General features: G+C 39.4%; 1 protein-coding gene across 3 annotated transcripts; it reads right to left on the bottom strand.

Moving 5' to 3' along the window:
* Positions 1–484: 484 nt before the first annotated feature.
* Positions 485–12680, bottom strand: TLR10 (toll like receptor 10). Of its 3 annotated transcripts, none has more exons than XM_058430261.1 (3): positions 12611–12680; positions 4037–4225; positions 485–3912 (listed from the first exon to the last, which is right to left on the bottom strand). In XM_058430261.1, exon 3 carries the CDS (start codon positions 3848–3850, stop codon positions 1415–1417), a length of 2436 nt encoding a protein of 811 aa, XP_058286244.1. In that variant the 5' UTR covers positions 3851–3912; positions 4037–4225; positions 12611–12680; the 3' UTR covers positions 485–1414. The 3 variants fall into 3 exon arrangements, with proteins under 3 accessions (XP_058286244.1, XP_031991699.1, XP_031991698.1); XM_032135808.2 differs by lacking the exon at positions 12611–12680 and adding an exon at positions 12079–12358; XM_032135807.2 differs by lacking the exon at positions 4037–4225.
* Positions 12681–13034: the final 354 nt, after the last annotated feature.

The following is a 13034-nucleotide window of genomic DNA, read 5'->3' as shown; positions in this document are numbered from 1 at the left end:
GGCCAGTAGCTCCACAGGGCCAAATGATAGGATGCAAGGAGGGGCTGGGTGTGGTGGCTCACACCTGTAATCCCAGCACTTCGGGAGTCCAAGACAGGAGGATCATTTGAGGCCAGGAGCTCAATACAGCAGTGAGCTATGATCGCACCACTGCATTCCAGACTGGGTGACAGAGCAAGAGCTAGTCTCTAAAAATTAAAAATAAAGAAGATGCAAGGAGATAAAAGGAGATTGGTGTCATATCTTAAAGGAGCATGACATTCTCCCCCTGAATCATGTGTTTAAGCCACAAAATTTTTTTCTAACCAGAGAAGTGACATGATGTTTGTTTTCGAAATATAATTTTGCAAAATTATAATTTTTGAAATATAATTTCAAAGTATTTTTCAATACTTGAAATATAATTTCAAAAATTTCAGGAGTGCTTTTCTTCCTGTGACCTGTGAGACCAGAAAGAAGAATCAAGCCAAATGAGTAGGATGTGTAGGCTTTAAAAACCATCTTTATTGTTTTTTTCTGCTTATAAAAGAAATACAGATTCATTCTAAACAATTCAAACATTATAGAAATATACAACACAGAAATCAAATGCTCCCTGTAATCCAACCTCCCAGACCCAAACCACTGTTACTACATCTGGTGTAGATTTCTTTACACTTCTATTTCAATGCCATTTCAATGGCAAAAACCACAATTAGTTTTGCATCAACCTAATAGTTTATAACATATTAATATGTTTTTTCCATACCAGTAAATATGCAGCTACCTCACTCCTTTTAGTGGCATGTAATATTATATTACATTAATGTACTATAATTTATTGAATCATACTTTATTTTGTGGCCATGAGGATGTTTTCCATTTTTCTTTCTTGTTTTTTTCTTTTTTCTTTTTTTTTTTTGAGATGGAGTCTCGCTCTGTCACCAGGCTAGAGTGTAGTGGCTCGATCTCGGCTCACTGCAACCGCCACCTCCCGGGTTCAAGCAATTCTCCTGCCTCAGCCTCCCAAGTAGCTGGGACTACAGGCATGCACCACCACGCCCAGCTAATTTTTGTATTTTTAATAGAGACAGGGTTTCATCATGTTGGCCAGGATGGTCTCCATCTCTTGACCTCGTGGTCCACCCGCCTTGGCCTCCCAAAGTCCTGGGATTACAGGCGTGAGCCACTGCACCTGGCCACATTTTTCATGATTATAAACAATCCTGGGATGAACACCTTTTTTCATAAGCCCTTATAAACTTGTGAAGGTGTTTCTATAGGATACATTCTTAGAAATCCTTCCAGAAACTAATATGAAGGGAATAACCATTTTTTATTTTAATAAATATTGTCAAATTGCCATCATAAAGGTTGTAGCAATGTACATCCCAACAGTGTATGTGGTCCCCAACTTCCCAAGCGCTGTGGGATTTTATAGGCAGTCTGTTCTCATGAGAGATATTGTAGAACCTCGAGACTCTTCATTTAACTCTGTGAATGTCTGCAGTTCATACATTTCTCTGGTGGCTGATACATTAACATTAATAGCAGCTCGAAGGTTTGCCCAGAAAAGCCCACATTTACGCCTATCCTTGGGCCATTCCAAGTATGCTTTTTTTTCCAGGAGAGATTTCAGTTTATGATACCTGGTGGGAATGCAGTAGAATGGAATGGGTTCCAGTATGATAAGAATTATATGATCAGAATTTTCATAAAAGAGATTGTGGTGGGCAAAGTAGAATTCATAATGGCACCACTCGTTCTGGACAAAGTTGGGAGACAAAACAAAGATGGACTTATAGCTTTTCTCAATGAAGCTTACAATATTTTCACTAATGCTCTTGCCAGGGTCAAAGTACCTTTCATAAAGGCAAATCAAGATAGAACCATCTTCTTTCTCTAGATTGGGGATCAATTCATTCTTCACCCACAGAGAATCATGTTCACTGTATGAAATAAATGCGTGGAATCGGACATTTCTCTTGAGTTGTTCTTGGGTTGTTTTCCTAACCCTGTGCCATGTTTGTGTGCATTGACCTAGCATCCTGAGATACCAGGGCAGATCAAAGTGGAGACAGCAGAACGCCACAGCCAACCCCAGAACTAGCATGATAACCACAATGGTGACAATCAACAGAGCTGTGTTGCAAGATAATTCGGGGAGATGAATGTCTTTTAACTGAGTTCCCCTTAGGTTTAAAGGGTATTCACAGGTGTATGAATCTGACCATCCAACCATCATGACCTCTGAATATGTTTCAAGCTGAATGAAACTTTTTATTTCACAGGTACACCGGAATGGGTTTCTTCCCGCATTTAGAGTCTTAACTTCCTGGCAGCTCTGAACAAAATCCAGAGATGGGCTGAGAATTAAGTTCATTTCAATGTTCAGAATTGAAAGTCTACTGAAATGACTGCACCCAGGGAGATCAGTTAGAAAATTAAATGCAATATTTAGCTCTCGTAAGGCCATCAAATGAATAGTCTCTTTAGGTACAGTTTGGATTTGGTTATTATTTAGGTCAAGTATTTGAATACTTTTGGGCAAGCACCTGAAGACAGAATCAGACAATTTATTGTATGACAGATTCATGTTGACCACAGTTTCTGGCCATGAGCAATTTTCATCATTTTTATGTTGTAATAGATTTTGACTCAGATCCAAGTGTTCCAAGGGTGTGTTGTTAGCAAAGCAACTCACTAAAGAAAGTGTCTCCAGTTTATTGCCATTCAAAATGAGAGTTTTCAAGTGAGGCAGTTGGATAGTTCTTTTAAACAACTCGTCTGTTAAGATATTATTGGCAAAATTTAAATATTGGAATTTTGTAGGATAATTGGGGAAAAGCATGTGTGGCATTTGTGCATTTGATATTGTCAGGTTTTCTATGTCCATTTTGGTCAAAAGCAAATAGATTTTATCTTGTTGAATGTAAAACATTCTGAAATGTACATGCTCCAATTTTATAATTCTTATTACAGTATTTGAGTAGTCAAATGAATTGTGGTCAAGATAAGCCTTACCACCAAAAGTCACATTTCGGATCTGAAAGTGTTCCACTGATGTATGCCAAACAAATTGTAAGATAAGGAAAAGGTCGTCCCAGAGTAAATCAACTTTATTAAGTAACAGAACCATTGTCTTAGCATTTTCTAAACTAAGATTTCGTTGCATTTCATAACTTATAAATTGGTTTTTGCCATCTATATTTGTCATTTCTAATATTTTTGAAGTCTTGATTCCATCACGCAAAAGAACCCAGAAATTTGTGTCCATTGGTAAAACTATGTGCAGTTTTGTTGTGTTTAAGATGGGCAGGCTACCTTCTTCATAATGAGAAAGAGTTCTGAATCCTAAGAAGACAGTATTTAGATGCAGATGAGCAATTTTCTGGAAATCTGATTTTTGTATTTTTGCCCCACTCAAACCTAGGATTTCCAGGTGTGACATGTTGCCAGCTTCCTCACAGATAGGCATGGTGTCAAAGTCATTAAAAGAAAGATCTAAATACCTGAGACCTGCCAGTAAATACCAAGTTACACTCTTCAGTCTGTTATTAGACAAATCTAAATATCTTAACTCCTTGTTGAATTCAAAGGTTTTGAGATCCAGCTGTTGAATTCTGTTATGGCATAGAATCAAAACTTTCAGTTTGGAGACAGGATGAAAATCTGAACTCTGGAGTTGAAAAAGGAGGTTATAGGATAAATCCAGTGTGGTTGTGTCTGGGGTCAAGTCTGCGGGAACCTTTCTTAGAGACATGTTGGAGCAGTTGGTCATCAGTTCCCTTTCTTCTGGTAGCTCTGGAGCGTCGCCCTCTACTGTCATAACAATACTACAAAATATGTAAATGTTTCTGATGAGTCTCATTGTATTTCCAAGGATTTTACCACTGATTTCCTCATATGAATGATGAAGATGAGCTCAAAACCCTAAAAAGACAGTATATAATATTAGTTTTTTATTTGGTTTGTTAAATCCTGTAGGATTTTTATTTGTGAAAAAAAATGCCAACATCTGACTACATTCATCAAGAGGTTGGAATAAGGTCCCAACCTGTATGTTGGGTCTTCGACTTGATCTCAGAGCATTGGCTGAGAAGTCTCCAAGCTGGCTACTGTGCCATGTCTCCATTGTTGAGGCAAGTCAGGATTCTCAGAGAGGAGAAGCATAATGGCCCTTTGGTTTAAGAACTGCATTGTCAGGTCAGACTCAACACCCTCTCTCACATTTCCTTTTGATAGCCTGAAGATTTCAAGAAAATTGAAAGTAATTTGTTTTATTACCAGACATTGTGAGCCTTTGACTTGATATCAAGGAGTTACCCCTCAATTTTTGTATTTGTGGATATAGAAAGTCCCTGGAGCCAATATCTGACTTTCAACACTTACCTTCCAGATGAAAGTTTCAAAATAGGAAACAAATAGAATTATTCCTGTCCTTCTGCCTCTATATGTCTTCAGGTTGGTGGCAAAAGCAATCTGGATTGCTGCCAAATAATAGTATTAATGTTGAAAAACAATTTCCAGGTGTGACATGTTGCCAGCTTCCCCACAGATAGGCATGGTGTCAGTCATTAAAAGAAAGATCTAAATGTCTGAGACCTGCCAGTGAATACCAAGCTACAATCTTCAGTCTGTTGTTAGACAACTATAAATGTCTTAACTTCTTGTTGAATTCAAAGGTCTTGATATTCAGCTGTTGAATTCTGTTATGGCATAGAATCAAAGCTTTCAGGTTAGATTTCAATGTGCCAAGATAAATACTAATTGCTTCATGTATATTATCTCATTTATTTATCACCATACTCTGTGAGGGAAGTACTATTACTCCCATTGGATAGATGAGGAAATTGAAGGATATAGAATTCTGAGGACTTTGGGAGACATGTCAGGCTTCACGTGGTTGGATTAGACATAGAACAGAGGTAGTTAGAGTACTAAGATTTTACAATATTCATTATTCAAGATATTTATTAAGTACCTATTCTGCCAGAAACTTTTCTAGGCACTGGGGAAGTAGCAGTGAACAGAACAGATTCCTGTTTCTACACAGCTTATATTCTAAAGAGAGGGTAAGAAAAGAGAGACTGCAAACAAAACAATACATTTATATGTTATGACTCACAATTCCACATGCCTGGGGAGGCCTCACAATCATGGTGGAAGGCAAATGAGGAGCCAAGTCATGTCTTATGTGGCAGCAGGCAAGAGAGAATGTGCAGGGAAACTCCCCTTTATAAAACCACCAGATCTCATGAGACTTATTCACTATCATAAGAACAGCATGGGAAAGACCTGCCCCCATGATTCAATTACTTCCCACCAGGTCCCTCCCACAACATGTGGGAATTATGGGAGCTACTGTTCAAGATGATATTTGGGTGGGGACCAATATCAGGCAGTGATATTGAGTTGAAGGAAAAATAACTAAGATAAGGGAAACAGAGAGAGACTGGAGAGTGATTTTTTTGCATAGAATGATCAAAAAAGGACTCCCTGACAGTGATCTTCATGCAGAAATCTAAATGGGGTGAAGAAGCAAGCCACTTGTTGTCTGGGGAAAGGGTATTTTGGAGAGAGAGAGAACAGCAAGAACAAATTTAAAGATCCTGATGTGCTTGGAAAATGTGAGGAAGGCCTGGAGTGGAGCTAGGGGAGGGAATCAGAGAAGAGGTCGGATCTTGTAAGAACTTGGCAATTTTCCTTTGACTGAAATAAGAAACCAGCAGAAGATTTAGTCAGGAGTGGCAGGTTCTGACATACATTTTTTCCATAATTTTTTTTTTTTTATTATACTTTAGGGTTTTAGGGTACATGTGCACAATGTGCAGGTTTGTTACATATGTATCCATGTGCCATGTTGATTTCCTGCACCCATTAACTCGTCATTTAGCATTAGGTGTATCTCCTAATGCTGTCCCTCCCCCCTCCCCCCACCCCACAACAGTCCCCGGAGTGTGATGTTGCCCTTCCTGTGTCCATGAGTTCTCATTGTTCAATTCCCACCTATGAGTGAGAACATGCGGTGTTTGGTTTTTTGTCCTTGCGATAGTTTACTGAGAATGATGTTTTCCAGTTTCATCCATGTCCCTACAAAGGACACGAACTCATCATTTTTTATGGCTGCATAGTATTCCATGGTGTATATGTGCCACATTTTCTTAATCCAGTCTATCGTTGTTGGACATTTGGGTTGGTTCCAAGTCTTTGCTATTGTGAATAGTGCCGCAATAAACATACGTGTGCATGTGTCTTTATAGCAGCATGATTTATAGTCCTTTGGGTATATACCCAGTAATGGGATGGCTGGGTCAAATGGTATTTCTAGTTCGAGATCCCTGAGGAATCGCCACACTGACTTCCACAATGGTTGAACTAGTTTACAGTCCCACCAACAGTGTAAAAGTGTTCCTATTTCTCCACATCCTCTCCAGCACCTGTTGTTTCCTGATTTTTTAATGATGGCCATTCTAACTGGTGTGAGATGGTATCTCACTGTGGTTTTGATTTGCATTTCTCTGATGGCCAGTGATGATGAGCATTTCTTCATGTGTTTTTTGGCTGCATAAATGTCTTCTTTTGAGAAGTGTCTGTTCATGTCCTCTGCCCACTTTTTGATGGGGTTGTTTGTTTTTTTCTTGTAAATTTGTTTGAGTTCATTGTAGATTCTGGATATTAGCCCTTTGGTTCTGACATACATTTTAAAGATTCCTCTGTTTGAGGCAACCTATAGAATGGGAGAAAATTTTTGCAATCTATCTGTCTGACAAAGGGCTAATACCCAGAATCTACAAAGAACTTAAAAAAATTTACAAGAAAAAAACAACCCCATCAAAAAGTGGGTGAAGGATATGAACAGGCACTTCTCAAAAGAAGACATTTATGCAGCCAACAAACATATGAAAAAAAGCTCATCATCACTGGTCATTAAAGAAATGCAAATCAAAACCACAATGAGATACCATCTCATGCCTGTTAGAATGGTGATCATTAAAAAGTCAGGAGACAACAGGTGCTGGAGAGGGTGTGGAGAAATAGGAATGCTTTTACACTGTTGGTGGGAGTGTAAATTAGTTCAACCATTGTGGAAGACAATATGGCGATTCCCCAAGGATCTAGAACTAGAAATACCATTTGACCCAGCAATGCCATTACTGGGTATCAATCCAAAGGATTATAAATCATTCTACTATAAAAACACATGCACACACACATGTTTACTGCAGCACTATTCACAACAGCAAAGACTTGGAACCAACCCAAATGCCCATCAGTGATAGACTGGATAAAGAAAATATGGCACATATACACCATGGAATATGACACATCCATAAAAAAGAATGAGTTCATGTCCTTTGCAGGGACATGGATGAATCTGGAAACCATCATTCTCAGCAAACTAATACAAGAACAGAAAACCAAACACCACATGTTTTCACTCATAACTGGGAGTTGAACAATGAGAACACATTGACACACACTGGGGCCTGTCGGGGGGTGGGGGGCTAGGGGAGGCATAGCATTAGGAGAAATACCTAATGTAGATGATGGGTTGATGGGTGCAGCAAACCACCATGGCATGTGTATACCTATGTAACAAACCTGCGTGTTGTGCACATGTACCCCAGAACTTAAAGTATAAAATAAATAAATATATAAGTACATAAATACATAAAAAGATTCCTCTGTTTGTTGGGTGGAAATGACTGGGAGCCACAAGGCTGGCAGGGAAGACTCCTTGGGACACTATAGAGTAACTTGTGCCAGAGAGAATGTATCAGCGGAAGTGGAGAGAAGTGGTTAGATTCTAATTTCAAATTAGTAAACAATTTAACTCTACGTGTCCCCACACCAGGCACTCGGAAGGCACCAAGGGCAGGTGACAAGTTAGTGAGGGAGTTTCTCTGCTTCCATTTGTATGTATCTGTTACACACTGACCCTCAACCTCCCTCAGACAGGTCACTCCCATAGACAAGCAGAGAGAGCAAAAGATATGCTCAACAGAAAGAGGATGGGGTAGAGAGACTTCTCTGTGCGTGTCATGCTCCCATCATTCTGAAAGGCTGGATGGGAGGTGGGGGAGGCGGTGGCCACGCCCACCCACAGGAATGCACACAAACATGGCGGGGTAACAAAGGTGGGGCAGAATCAAAACATAAGCTCCACTCCAGGCCTTCCTCACATTTTCCAAGCACATCAGGATCTTTAAATTTGTTCTTGCTGTTCTCTCTCTCTCCAAAATACTCTTTCCCCAGACAAGTGGCTTGCTTCTTCACCCTGTTTAGATTTCTGCATGAAGATCACTGTCAGGGAGTCCTTTTTTGATCATTCTATGCAAAAAAATCACTCTCCAGTCTCTCTCTGTTTCCCTTAACAGATGTTACCTCTCTCTCATCTGTATTTCTCTTTCTCTAGAACCTTCCCAAGTCTAGTATTTTTCTTGAAGTGAAGAAATTCCAGAAAACCTATGGATAGTAGGGAGTGAGAGGGCCACTCCCAAGTTTTCCATTAGCCGCTGATACTAGTAAAGGAGAGAGAGCATCTTATCTCTGATCTTGGGAACACATATGATCATAGTTTCTTTGTGTGAACTCCCTTACATTGTAAACTTGGAGAATTCTTTTGTAAAAATATTAATTATCCACATTGGTCATATAATTTTTATATTTTGTAAACTATTGTTTCTGGTAAGTGTTCTCAAATATCTTGGAGAAAAAGCAATCATTTTGGTAAGGTCACCACATTTAGGTGATTTCTCAAAACACCAACTTTTAGAAACGTGGTCAAATGACTTAAGATGCCTCTGGCCGTATTTTTCTTTGCTGACATTTCAGTGACTCCCTAGAGTGTAATACATACTAAAATATTATACTGCATTAATATGTAAATATAACATAGTATAATTATCAGAAAAAAACAGTTGAATATGCTATTTAATTAATTTAGTTTCTGCTGGATTTTTGAACTCATATATTTAAGAGTAAGTTTTCTACATCTACTTTTAAATATTTCTAATAGAAAATCAGTTTACAACTGTGGCCTGGAAGTGTAATTACTATTCAAATTATTGTGTTCATAGTATCTAATGTATAATGATAAATTTTATATTTTCTTTCAGTTTTCTTAAAACTATACATTAAAATTCAGAATATCTTAATTTCCATGCCACTAGATGCAGAAAACAATTTTCCATGAATTCAGGATCTCTTCTGAATGACCTCTTAGTAAATAAACTTTCATTCATGTGTTTATCAACTGTCCCCTCTCCGTTCATTCCCATGATAGCTGTCTGTCTTGTTCACTTCTGTATCCTCAGCATGTAGCATAGTGTTTGACACATGGTGCCTGCTCATTACTGCTTGTTGAATGCACATATGAATGAATGAATCCTTGTATGTATGAATTTCAATGTTTTAATCCTTAGCACAACATGATGTATAATATGCTTTCATAAATATGTGTTGAATGAATGAATTTATGTTGTGAATTCCTGATACAGTGCAGGGCAGGATGGTTGAAGAATGAGTTTGGTGGGCCAGGTGCAGTGGCTCAGGCCTGTAATCCCAGCACTTTGGGAGGCTGAGGCAGGTGGATCATAAAGTGAGGAGATCAAGACCATCCTGGCTAACGTGGTGAAACCCTGTCTCTATAAAAAAAATACAAAAAATTAGCCGAGCGTGGTGTCATGAGCCTGTAGTCCCAGCTACTTGGGAGGCTGAGGCAGGAGAATCACTTGAACCCAAGAGGTAGAGGTTGCAGTGAGCTGAGACGCCACCACCTCACTCCAGCCTGGGCAACAGAGCAAGACTCAGTCTCAAAAAAAAAAAAAAAAAAAAAAGAATGAGTTTGGTTTTAGGAATTGATGGATCTGTGTTCAAGTCCAATGTTAACCATTCATTAGCTATGTACTTGGACCATTTATTTAATCTCTGAAAGGTTTGGTCTTGTCATCTGTAAAATGGAGCTTGTGAAGAGGCATAAGACAATGTATAGGCTGGGCGCGGTGACTCACGCTTGTAATCCCAGCACTTTGGGAGGCCGAGGCGGGCGGATCACGAGGTCAGGAGATCAAGACCACGGTGAAACCCCATCTCTACTAAAAATACAAAAAAATTAGCTGGGCGTGGTGGCGGGTGCCTGTAGTCCCAGCTACTGGGAGAGGCTGAGGCAGGAGAATGGCGTGAACCCGGGAGACAGAGCTTGCAGTGAGCCGAGATTGCGCCACTGCACTCCAGCCTGGGCGACAGAGCAAGACTCCGTCTCAAAAAAAAAAAAAAAAGACAATGTATATAAGTCACTTAGTACCATGCCTAGCATATCACACTTAATAAATGGTGGCAGTTATCAGGTCAAGACTCGGGTGAAGCAAGGAAGGCATAAATGTTAAGGGGATCCCAAGGAACTCAGTAATCAAGATAATGTTTACATGAAATATTTTTAAAAATGAAAATTAATGCAAGAATCTATGTTGAACAAAATATCAAATTTTTCATAAAGACAGGATCAGTATTACTGATTGTTTCTTTTGCCTCAGGCTCTGTTATGGCCTGATAGGACCCTGGCGGTTATAATCATTAGGTTGACAAAGGTGCTTTTAATATTATCATCTCATAGAGTGCTTAATTTGTAGCAACTGACTTTAAGCTTCTAGGTCTTAGAGCCATGGCCGCTTAAGAATGCAGCAGAATCTAACCTAGTTGGTTTAGCTGGAACTCTCTGGGCTAAGTCAGAGTTTCTATCTCTTACCCACTTCTTCCCCCTGCCCAATACCACAGTCTTATCTGGGACTGTAATGGGAGAGGAACTCTTTTGAACTTCTCTTAATATAATAATAGTAAAGGTCCTATCTCTCAGGCAATACTTATGCATTATTACATTTTATAAAAACAACTTTTATATAGAGACAGGGTCTCACTATGTTGCCAAGGCTGGTCTTAAACTCCTGGCCTCCAGCAATCTTCCAACCTCAGCCTCTCAAATGGGTGGGATTAGAGGTGTGAGCCACTGTGCCTGGCCTCATTAAAGCAATTTTAAAAGTAGGACATAAACTTTTTTTTTTTTGAGATGGAGTCTCGCTCTATTGCCCAGGCTGGAGTAAAGCGGCGTGATCTCAGCTCACTGCAAGCTCCACCTCCCAGGTTTAAGTGATTCTCCTGCCCCAGCCCCCTGAGTAGCTGGGATTACAGGCACCCGCCATCACGCCCAGCTAATTTTTGTATTTTTAGTAGAGATGGGGTTTCACCATGTTGGTGATGTAATTCTATAAATAGTATATATATGTTAATATCATATCTCTACTACTATGTTAAAAGCAGGTAAAAAATAGAGAATGACCTTCCTTAATACATCTTTAATATCTTATAATTTAAAAGTCCAAGTCAAAAGACATCATCAAATGACAACTAGTGTTTTACCAAAGAATATTTAATCATCTAATTTCTCTTTTCCCAATGATATAAGGAAATAGAAAAGAAACTAAGAACCTATTGAATGTTGAATGATCTTTGCAACATAAGAGTAAGAATGACTTCTTTTTAGTATTTCCTATGTGTCTGACATGGAGCTAAGTGTTTTCTGTCCATTATCTTGTTTAACCCCTAAACAACTCAACAAATTGGCGGCCATTATTATTCATATTTTACAGATGGTGGAGCTAAAGCTCAGAGGTAAAGTAACTTGTCCAAGATGACCAACTGAAGAAGCAGAGATTTGAACCCAGACCTGTTTGGTTCCTTCTGGATGGTAGCTAAACCCAAATGCAAGGCACCTCAAACCTTGAAATGAGGTAGCTTAGGATGTAATCACATCCTAAGGACCGAATCACCGAGGTTGAATCCATTGATCTGACCAGCTGCCATGGCGGCCACTTCCTCCTTTCTCACTCCATACCCCTCTCTATGAAGCTTCATGCAGCTGCATGGGACACTCTGCTAGGTGCCACAAAGTTCAAGAGACTTTGCCTACATGTATGTATATTCTTAGGGAAGTTATAAGTTCACAAGAATTGAAATAAAACTCGAAGTGCATGCTATTCCTAATTAATAGCTCAATGTAGGTGATCTGGGAGAAAGCTCATCAAGAAATCAAATGCTCACAGGTTGTTAACCATCCTCTTCTTTACAGCAACCACATATGGCCCTCTGTGTCCACTTCTGAAGGAAACGGAATAAGAACTGCATTGTACAAGATCCATCAGATCTGCCCCTACTTTTAAACAGGTAACACAAATGCAAAACTTTTCAACGGGGTAAAGGAGCAACAAATATGCCTTAAATAGCCAAAGGTTTCATCTAGCAGAGGTTAACGTACACCATGGGGAAATAAGAGCTAGAGAAAACTTGCCACAATGCACGGGACTGTTCAATCTGAATAGAAGAGCTGACCAGGCTTGATCTGCAATCAGTGAAAAGAAACCCATGCTCTCAAGCATCTGCAAGAAATTCCTCAGATCAATAGCCCCAAGGTCACTAATCATTAATCTAGACAAAATAGTAAATACTAAAAATCTAAATAACCCTACTTCACTCCCCTCAATATTAGCTCAAATTATCTCCTCTTTAGAAAAGACCCATGCAGCCCTTATATCTTTTTAATGAGAGTTACAACAAACAAAGCTAAGGTTCTTACCCCACGGCTTGCACTCTCTCAGCAGAGCTGCAGGTGTGTGGATGATTCGCTGACACGGTCAGAATTGGCTGCAGGAGCGAATTGAATCAAGTTTTTCTGTAAAGCTTGAACCTCATCCGCCCTCTTCTGCATGCTAGTGGTATTGCATATTATATATATTCATTACAACCTTAGCACTTTTAAAATTGTGGTAAAATACACATAACATAGAAGTTATCATGTTCACTCTCTTTCTATTTTTATTTTTAATTTTTATTTTTTTGAGATAGGGTCTCACTTTGTCACCCAGGCTGGAGTGCAGTGGCGTGATCACTGCTCACTGCAGCCTTGACCTCTTGCACTCAAGCCATCCTCCTATAGGCGCTCACCGACTGGCCTGGCTAAGAGTTTTGTATTTTTTGTAGAGACGGGGTTTCGCCAGTTG

The sequence above is a fragment of the Hylobates moloch genome, unplaced genomic scaffold (genome assembly GCF_009828535.3).
Source record: "Hylobates moloch isolate HMO894 unplaced genomic scaffold, HMol_V3 SCAFFOLD_17, whole genome shotgun sequence".
NCBI lineage: Eukaryota > Metazoa > Chordata > Mammalia > Primates > Hylobatidae > Hylobates > Hylobates moloch.
The sequence above is the reverse complement of the archived record's forward strand: the minus strand, read 5'-3'. Positions and strand labels throughout refer to the sequence as shown.

Bases quoted from the DNA above. Each gene is read 5' to 3' on its own strand.
- TLR10 (XM_058430261.1), bottom strand. From the start codon at position 3,850: ATGAGACTCATCAGAAACATTTACATATTTTGTAGTATTGTTATGACA.